General features: G+C 40.7%; 1 protein-coding gene across 4 annotated transcripts in view; it reads right to left on the minus strand.

The window, feature by feature from the left end:
- Positions 1 to 1,192: 1,192 nt before the first annotated feature.
- TBC1D22B (TBC1 domain family member 22B) overlaps positions 1,193 to 9,980 on the minus strand; it is a 157,116-nt gene continuing 148,328 nt past the window's right edge. For 3 of the 4 annotated variants that reach the window (XM_053454256.1, XM_053454259.1, XM_053454255.1), the window contains one exon: positions 1,193 to 1,744. In XM_053454256.1, the coding sequence (XP_053310231.1) occupies positions 1,616 to 1,744 (129 nt within the window). In that variant the 3' untranslated portion in view covers positions 1,193 to 1,615. The remainder of the gene's footprint in view (positions 1,745 to 9,980) is intronic. The other variant, XM_053454257.1, reaches the window with a different exon arrangement.

Raw genomic sequence — 9,980 nt, forward strand, 5'->3', positions numbered from 1 at the left:
GAATATTATGTTTCTCCAAGTATTCATCCAGTTGCTGTTTAAACATCTGTACAGACTCTGATAAAACTACCTCTGCAGGCAGATAATTCCACATCCTTATTGTCCTTACTGTAAAAAAAACCCCTTTCCCTTGCCTTAGACAAAAATCTCCTTTCTTCCAGTCTAAATGCGTGACCACGTGTCCTATGCATAGTCCTGTTTATGAACAGATCTCCACACAATGGTATGTATCGGCACCTCAGAGGGGATAGCCTCTGAGGCTCAGTTTCTCTAAACAGATTTAAATTTATTAACCTTTCTTCATAACTAAAGCGCTCCATTCCTTTTATTAATTTTGTAGCCCGCCTCTGCACCTTTTCTAGTGCTATGATATCCTTCTTTCGAATATGTGCCCAAAATTGCACAGCATATTCAAGGTGTGGCCTTACCATTGATTTATACAGAGGCAAAATTATATTTTTATCCTGCGAATTGATGCACCTTTTTATACATGACAATATCTTACTGGCCTTAGCAACTGCTGACTGACATTGTACATTGTTGCCTAGTTTGTTGTCTATAACAATTCCCAAATCTTTCTCATTTGTCGTTATCTCTAATTCGCTTACTGTTTGATCACATGACTTACAGTAAAATTCTTTGAAGTCACTTTTTCAGCAGCAGGTGCTATAAGGTTATGGGACGTTTTATCCCGCTTGGTGAAAAATCTCATACTTTGTGCTCCAAGTTGGGCCACCAGGAGCTCCTTTTGCCATGTAGCTAGAAAAGAGTCTGCATCTAAGTCTTTTATCGACAATTTGTAAGGTTATGTAAAGTTTTATTCCTACTGGGAAAAAAAACCTTGTGCTGTATTCTTACTTTTTGGTCACAGAAAGCAACCTTTTGCTCCATATGATCTGTTTTTATGATCTGTATACATCTTGGAAGTGCATAGTTATAATAAAAATAAATAGAATGGGAAGTTACAGCAATGATTATATATATTATATATATGTAAGCTTGCGAGCAGGGCTCTCTACACCTAATGTATTGGGTTAATCTGTCAATTCTCGTCTTGTCATACCCCTTGAATATATGTATTGTATTAAGCGCTGCATAGATTGTTGGTGCTATATAAATAAAAGATAATAATAATAATAATATATTATATATCCTGCAAATTGCAATAAAACCTGTTACAGCAATTCTGAAATTCTCGAATAAAAATTTGAACGCTTTATTTTGTAAACATATATACACTGTTATAACAATTTTATACTTCGAGGTCAGTGAATAAATAATCACAATGAACATGTATTATATCCTATTACTGTACACCTTCATTTTTGTACATATAAACAGTGTTTTAGACACAAATATATTGTATTGGAGTTGTTTACTGATGCAATATTCAGACTGGTAATTTGGAAAATTGTTGAGTTTCTATTTCCAGTCACTTAAATCATTAAAAACATATAAACAGTGGCAGATGACCAAAGGGTCACAATTAAGGAGTGTTTATGTAAGATAATAGTGCTTGTCTGGCGAAAGTTATAGAGATTACAGTAGCTCAAGGGAGTTGAACTTCAAATGTCTTAAAAGGGGAGCCGTTTCTTTTTGACACAGAGTTTAGTATCTACCGACGATAATGGTTAGGTGCATCTGCAAACATATATTTTAGCCTGTATGCTTCTGCAAGTAGTAGACCAATTTCCTCATTGCCCCAATGGATTGTAGGCAAATTCTGAAGTAACGTGAGCAGTCCCTGAAAAACAAATAAGTGTTGGTGTATGAAAACATCAAATGGAACTATGGTAAAAAAAAAACAAACATATTTTGAATAAGCAAATATCAATATATGAAAAAAGGCCACAATTTCAATATTACCCAAAACTTCAAGAGTCTATTATTCAAACGAAACCAAAATAATGTATTGATAACCCTTATTCAATATCTCAGTATAAACCATAACTTTTAATAAAGAATTCCCATAAAAGATTATACCACAATATACTAATATTGATGGATAGATGCTGGCCAAAATAAACTAATAGCTAGCTGGTGAATACAACTACAGGGCAAAAACCACCTAAAATAAAGAGAGAAGGACATAGCTAACAAGGTGCTGGCCATGGCACCATGCCGTCGCTAGCATTACCCTACCTTGAAGGAGGTCTGTGGACCCCCATCACCACCTACCCCGGCGATCTGCCCCTCATATTGAAGGGCATCACTGGGACCACCCGATCCGGCCGGTAATGACACGATGACGTCATTGCGCAACTTTATTGAAAACTGACAATTGTCAGTTAAAGAGGTATGGGGGCATGCTGCTTAGATGCCTGTATCTCAGGCATTTAAGCAGCTACAGACCCCCAACATATACCGTTGGAAAGGTAATCGCCTTTATGAAAAAAGAATAAAAAATATTAAGTTAAAAAAAAAAAATGTACAAAAAAAGTAAAAAAAAAATGATTTGGGGGTCTCTAAATTAAATTATCTAAACATAAACTAGTTTAACGTTAAAAAAAAAAAAAAAAGTTTAAGTATTCTATCTAAATGATCACTGTGGTAGCCAATGTTACCACAGTGATCATATAGCTATGAAAAAGTCACATTCCCTTTTTAAAAATGGCCGATACTAAATTTTAACCCCATGATGCCTTTGATCATGGGGTTAAATTTAGCCAATGGTAGAGAAAGACAATTTTTGAAATCCTGATGAACTGCAAATATTATTAAAATCAGCCATTTAGCCTGTGCGGTACATGAGTAACCATCTCATCGCTGAAGCGCCTTGCATTTTTACTGCAAAACTTATTTTTGCTGTAAAAGTGATTTTTTTTCCCTCCCTTTACCATCATTTCTTTGGGGAAAGAATGGTGTGTGCTTCTGTGAGTGAATGTATGGAAAGTATGGTGTGTGCTTCTGCGAGTGAATGGAGATATGAAAGGCGTGTGAATGGTCAGTAATTAGGGTTGAAGCCTTGACGTGGCATTCCTGCTCACGTAAGAAGTTAAGTTATGGCACAAAAAGTACATATTTGCAAAAACTACACCCCTTGGCGCATCAAATGAGGGGCTGCATGTGTTTCTAGTACAACCCTGGAGTGCGCAAGACACAAATGAACATGTCGCTATGGTTAGAAAAAACATTTTCTAGCCAAAGCGACATATGCCATCATTATTTGTGCACTCAGCTTTTGTCCTAGAAATACATGTAACCCCTCATTTGAAGCTCCAAGGGGTGTAGTTTCTTGAAATATGTACTTTATGTACCCTAATTTCACTTCCCAGATGGCTAGACCACTTTTAACTTCAGATATGGCAGATTGGAGAATCTTGTTAAAAAATTGTCAAAACATTTAGGGGTGATGCCTGCATTTAAACAGCTCTAGACAGCAGGAAAGTTAAATTATGGTACATAAAGTATATATTTTCAGAAACTACACCCCTTGGCGCATCAAATGAGGGGCTACATGTATTCGTAGCACAAGACTGGAGTGTGCAAGACATAAATTAACTTGTCGCTTTTAATTTAATTTTTTATTTTATTTTTAGAAGTGTGATATTCACTTATTTGTTGTGCACGGCAGATTTGTGATACAAATACAAATAAGACCTCATTTCCTGCAGCTGGGGGTGTAGTTTCTAAAAATATATAGTTTTGTTGGCATATTTTAACATCCCGGGCAGCTAGAGCTGTTTAATTGACGGCAGCCATGCATTAAATTTAAAGATGTCTTTTGTGATAGTCTAATAAATTTAACTTTTAGCTATAAAATATTAGAAAAACACAGTCTACTGTTCTCAATTTCTGTTTATTTTAGACCGGTTACCTACTACAAATATTTAGCAACACAGCTTTTGATATTAGAGTTTAGAAAAATAACATTACAAACTAGTTTTTATTGAGTCGGAAGTGAAAAATTACACTTTTTTCCCATTTTTAGCTTTATTTTGCAAACCTAATGAGACATACACATAGAAACATGGTATATTTGGAATCTGCTGGGTGTGCTGAAAAAAACTATATATGGTTTGTATAGTTTATTCCCAAGAAATTTACTTCTAAACGCGTTTAAACGTGAGATGCACCAAAATGCCGAAAACCATCTAAGCACCCAGGTGGGAAATGGCTTAGCAGCCAAGACCCGGGTTTATTTGGCAACAATGCAAAAGCAGTTTTTAGATAAACATTCCTATATCCTTCTAGGCAATATATAACGTGCCTTGCACTTCACGTCATTAAATAAGCTTACATGGTGTTGCTGTAATGCCCTGATGTCAAGGCATTTTGCCACACCGAGAACTGCAGCAGGGGGCCCGGGGTGTCAACGTCTGCCAAATACCGTATTTGCTCGATTATAAGACGAGGTTTTTTCCAGAGCAAATGCTCTGAAAAATACCCCTCGTCTTATAATCGGGGTCGTCTTCTAATCAGACCCCAAAAAATGGCTGGGGCCATGCTGCTTACCGGTCGCGAGCAGCGTCTCTTCCGTTAGAAGCAGGAGGACAGGAAGCTTGTAGCTTCCTCACAGAACTCTATCTCCCCCTCCCTCCTCTGGGGGTGGGACCAGAGAAGTTGCTGGTACAGCCGGTCGCCTGCAGAAGTCTTCGAGTGAGAGATCTGCAGTTCAGGTAAGGGGGTGGGGGAGGGTTTTTGGGTAAGTATGTGTGATTAATGTGTGAAGTATGTGTGATTAATGGAATGAATGAGTATTTAAATGTTTGTGAATGTGTGTTTGTGTGTGATAGCATGGATGTGTAAGGGGGGTGGGGGTTGTAGCATGGCATAGGGAGGCTGTAATCCCACTACTATCATCCCCAGGTTCCAGCATGTACTGGCTGCCTTGGCTTGATAGGAGTGTGATTGCTGTTAGCAGCAATCACACTCCTATCAAGCCAAGGCAGCCAGTACATGCTGGGTTAAAAGGCATATCATGGGGCTGAGTGGCATATAGGGGGTTAAAATGCATTTCAGCCCCATGATATGCCTTTTAACCCCCTATATGCCAGAGTGGCATATAGGGGTATAAGGCATATCATGGGGCAGAGTGGCAAATAGGGGGGGTATAAAGCATTTCTGGGGGCAGAGTGGCATAACTGGGGGGGGCAGGTTGGCAAATAAAAGGAAATTTAAAAAATATATTTACATTAATTAATATTTACTGGTAAAACTTTTTTTCCTATAGGGTCGTCTTATATTCAGGCTTTTTGTTTTTTTCCTAAATTAATATTTTGATTTTGGGGGGTCGTCTTATAATCGGGGTCGTCTTATAATCGAGCAAATACGGTATATGGCAGCAGATGCCTGATTTAACCAGTTCGTGACAATGGCTGTTTTAACATTTCTGCGGCGCTCATGTTTAGCTGTAATTTTCTGTCTCGTTTACTGAACCCACACAAGTTATACATAGGGCTTTCTTTAGATGTGATGTTTTGATTGTATCATATCATTTACCATTAAAAAAGTGTAAAATATGGTGAAAAATTGATAAAAAATTACCTTTTCTGACTATTACTTGAAAAATATTTTACTCATCTTTAAAAGCTAATAAAAAACAGTAATTTTACTCACCGTAAATTCTCTTTTCCCAAGTATAGTGGCAGTACCGTTGGGTTTGCTCTTTTCCCGGGACAAACACTGTAAAAAGATCGAAGGGTTAAGCTCCACCCCTCCCCTTACCCTATAACCGCACGTACCGGCGTTAAGAGTCAGTTAAATAACAAGAGGACCAAAGGATGGAAAACAATTATCTTTATTAACGAAATTTGGGAGGGAAACTTGTACTATACTTGGGAAAATTTACGGTGAGTAAAATTACTGTTTTTCCCGGCGTATAGTGGCAGTACCGTTGGGATATATCAAGATCCCCCCAAAAAAGGGAGGGAGTTAGACCTTAACAGCGTGAAGGACCTGACGTCCAAACTCAGCTACCGCAGCAGAGGAAATGTCCAGTCTGTAATGTTTGATGAAAGTGTTCCATGAGGACCATATTGCTTTACAAATCTCCTCCGGAGAGACCGAAGACTTGGAGGCCCAGGAAACCGAGACGGCTCTCGTGGAATGAGCCGTAATCTGAGGAGGAATCGTGGCCCAACAGGAGTCATATGCCAGACAGATGGTATCTGTGAGCCATCTGGACAGCGTAGATTTTGACACCGCTTGCCCTGAAGATCTTCCATGGAACTGAAGGAACAGATGGTCAGATGAACGAAAAAGTTCCAAATATATGGTGAGAGCTCTCTTAACACCCAGAGAGTGCCAGTTACTTTCTTCTGGTGTCGCAGGATCTGGATAAAAGGTTGGCAGGACTATAGGTTGGTTAATATTAACCTGAGATAACACTTTAGGCAGGAATGACGGTCTGGGATACATCACCACCTTGTCTTGATGAAAGATGAGAAAATCTTTTGCGGCTGAGAGAGCCTGGAGTTCCCCAATTCACCGTGCCGATGTGATAGCTACTAAAAATGCTGTCTTTAGTGAGAGGAATTTTAGCGAAACCTCCTGGAGGGGCTCAAACGGAGACAAACACAGAGCTTTGAGAACCATGGTGAGATCCCATGGTGGAAAAAACGATCTAACCGGAGGTCTCTTAATCGTGATGGCCTTAAAAAATCTCCGAATTAAGCGATCTGACGCCAGATCGAGTAGCATGAAATGACTGAGAGCAGACACTTGACCTTTAAGTGTTGACACCTTGAGGCCCGCTGTAAATCCCCCATGTAAGAAGCGCAAAATGACCGGAATGGATGGAGGAGAAGTCTGCAGGTCTTGAGACTGACACCATTCCAGAAATTTCCTCCAGGTTCTTAGATAAATAGTTGATGTAGACAGTCTCACTGAACTCAAGAGGAGATTAGTCATTATAGGGTCTATACCTTGATTTTTCAGGATCAGCCTTGCAGCAGCCAAGCCGTCAGTCTGTACATTTGGAGGATGTGGAGCGGAATTCCTTTCTTCTCTAAAACATCCGAGGACAACGGAAGTTCCCAATACGTTATCGAAAGTTGGCAAAGGTCTGAAAACCAACTCCGGTTTGGCCAGAACGGGAGAACTGCCAGCACTCTTGCCTTGTCAATCTTGACCTTGAGCAAGACTCAAGGAATCATCGACACCGGAGGAAAGATGTAGGCCAGGTTGAATTGCCACTTGATCTCCAATCCATCCAGAAAAGGAGGGTAATCCATTCTGTACAGAGAGGCAAAAAGAGGGACTTTCTGGCTCAGTCTTGTTGCCATGAGATCCACTTCTGGCAAGCCTACTATTGCCACCAACTTCTGAAAAATAGTCGGATGAAGGGACCATTCTGCTTGAGAACATCTGTTTCTGCTGAGGCCGTCTGCTAGTACATTGTTCTGACCTCTGATGTGAACCGCAGAGATAGCTTCTAGATTTTTTTGTGCCCATAACATGATTTTGGTACATAAAGTTTGAAGACTGGTTACTCTCGTACCTCCTTGTCTGTTTATCTAGGCCACTGTTGTGGCGTTGTCTGATTGAACCTTTACCGGGTTGCCCAATATCCATGGCTTGAAGAATACTTGGGCCTTGAAGACGGCATTTCGTTTCCTGAAGTTCGAGGATTGACGCGCCTCCTGCGTTGATCACTTCCCTTGTGCTGTGTGAGATTGGAAATAAGCTCCCCAACCAGTCTGGGATGCATCCGTGGTAACTATCAGCCACTGCTTGGGTTGGAATGACAGCCCGCTTATCAAATTTTGTTTGATTTTCCACCATTCTAATTGTCAAAGCACTTCCTGAGATATCAGAATATCTTTGTCTAGGTCCTCGTCGTTTCTGGACCAGTGGGACAGAACGTGCCATTGGAGAGGCCTCATTCTTGCCTGAGCCCAGGCTACCGCCGGCATGGTGGAAGTCATTAAGGCCCAAAACGCTCATTACCCTTCTGATAGAGCAGAAGGGGTATGTTTGGAGATCGGCGACCCTTAGCCGCATGCGTTTGGCTTTGTCTTTTGGAAGAGAAAGACGTAGAGATCTTGAGTCTACCCGAAACCCCAGAAACTTGATCTCTGTTGTTGGATTTAAGTTTGATTTGGCTACATTCAGAAGCCAACCATGGTCTTTGAGCAGAGCGATCGTCACTTGAAGATCTATTAAGAGTTGTGCAGCGGATGAAGCTTTTATCAGCCAGTCGTCCAGATATGGAACCACAGCTATTCCTCTCAATCTTAGTTCTGCCGCCAAAAGGGTGAGAATCTTGGTGAAGACTCTTGGAGCGGTTGATAGGCCAAAGGGTAGCGCCTTGAATTGAAAGTGATGGAGACCTTGGCTTGTGTTCACTGCAAATCTTAGAAATCTTCTTGACTTTACCGCTATAGGCACATGTAGGTAAGCGTCCTGAAGGTCTAGGGAAGCCATATAATCCCCTCTCTGAATCATTTGAGTAAACGAAGAGATGGTTTCCGTACGGAAGTGTTGGTATGGAATATGTTGGTTGACAAACTTCAGATCCAGTACGGGACGAAAAGTGCCACCTGGCTTTGGGACCAGGAACAAACGGGAGTAAACCCCCTGAAAAAGTTGTGTCTTTGGAACGTTTTCTATAACTCCCTGCCTAAGGAGTTTTGATGCTGCCCTGAGTAACGCTGTATTCTTGTTCACTGATGGGTAAGAGAAGACTAGAAAACAATTATGTGGAGGACTGCAAAATCTTATGGTGTAGCCTTCCGATATATGGGTTGCTGGTAGTCTGGAACCATCTTTCCCGAAACATCCGAAGGCGACCTCCTACTTTGTCAGAACCGTCTCGCCCTATCTTGTCTAGCCGCTTTAGGGTGAAATCTGGTGTCTTTATTTTGTTTCCGAAAGGGAGACTTATCCAATGGTCTGAAATAGCTCTGCTTATTGTAAGGATACCTGCGGTTCCATTTAGGCTTAACATCTTGAGGCAGCACTTTCTTGGTGTCCGACATTTGTTTTAAAAGTTCTTCGAGAGGAGAACCAAAAAGCTTTTTTCTTTCAAACGGTAAATCACACAGTGAAGATTTAGATGCAGAATCAGCGTTCCAGGATCTAAGCCAAACTGCTCTCCTGGCAACCGTAGACAGCCCCATATTACAGGCGGATAGCTTGACCAATTCTACCGTATCAATCAAAAATTCATTAGAAAGCTTCAAATATTTTAGAAGTTGAGAAAGATCTGCATCCTACAGAACGTGGTCTTCCAATTTCTGGAGCCATAAGCCTTGAGCTCTCGCTACCGCTACTCCAGCTGATGCTGCTTTGCTTCGAAGCCCTGCTGCTTGGAAGATTCTTCTATTAGCAGTCTCTGCTCTCTTGTCCATGGTATCTTTTATGCCGGAAACTTCTCCAATTGGCAACAGTTTTTTTAGACAACTGAGCGATCTGGACATCAACTTTAGGAAGCTCTTCCCATATGATGTCATCTTGAAGCTTAAAAATTAGTTTGAAGTGCTTTGAAACAAAAGCTCGCTTACTTGGATGCTTCCATTCACGCTGTACAAATCCCATAAGGTTAGGCAAAATTGGGAAACCCTTTTTCTTAGCTTCTGGATTCAGTAATACATGATTCACTTCTTTAACGAATTTCCCCAGTTCTTGAGAGGGAAAACCGGATTCGGATTCAGAATCTTCACAACTAGACACATCCATAGACGAACGTGAACATTCCCCAGATGACAACTCTGATGTGGATGAACTTCGCTCTCGCCTGTATTTTTTACTTGGCTTGTCTTGTACCGTTGGTTTGGAATGTTTGAAACAAATTATCCTGGAACCAGGATAAAAAAGACTGCATATCCTTCTGTTTCTCCCTTGCCAGGATATCTGCTAAACACTGCTGGCATGTCTTCCTCTTGTAGCCGTCTGGGAGGGGAGTATTACATTCAAGGCAAGCCAAATGTTTAGACTTGCATGAAGCCTTTTTGGGAGGAGCAGAAGGCATTTTATCCTTCTCTGGAGATGAAGGGGGTTAACATATTTTTGGTGTATCCGTATAAAGATCACCAAAA

This window comes from Spea bombifrons, chromosome 2 (assembly GCF_027358695.1).
Source record: "Spea bombifrons isolate aSpeBom1 chromosome 2, aSpeBom1.2.pri, whole genome shotgun sequence".
NCBI lineage: Eukaryota > Metazoa > Chordata > Amphibia > Anura > Pelobatidae > Spea > Spea bombifrons.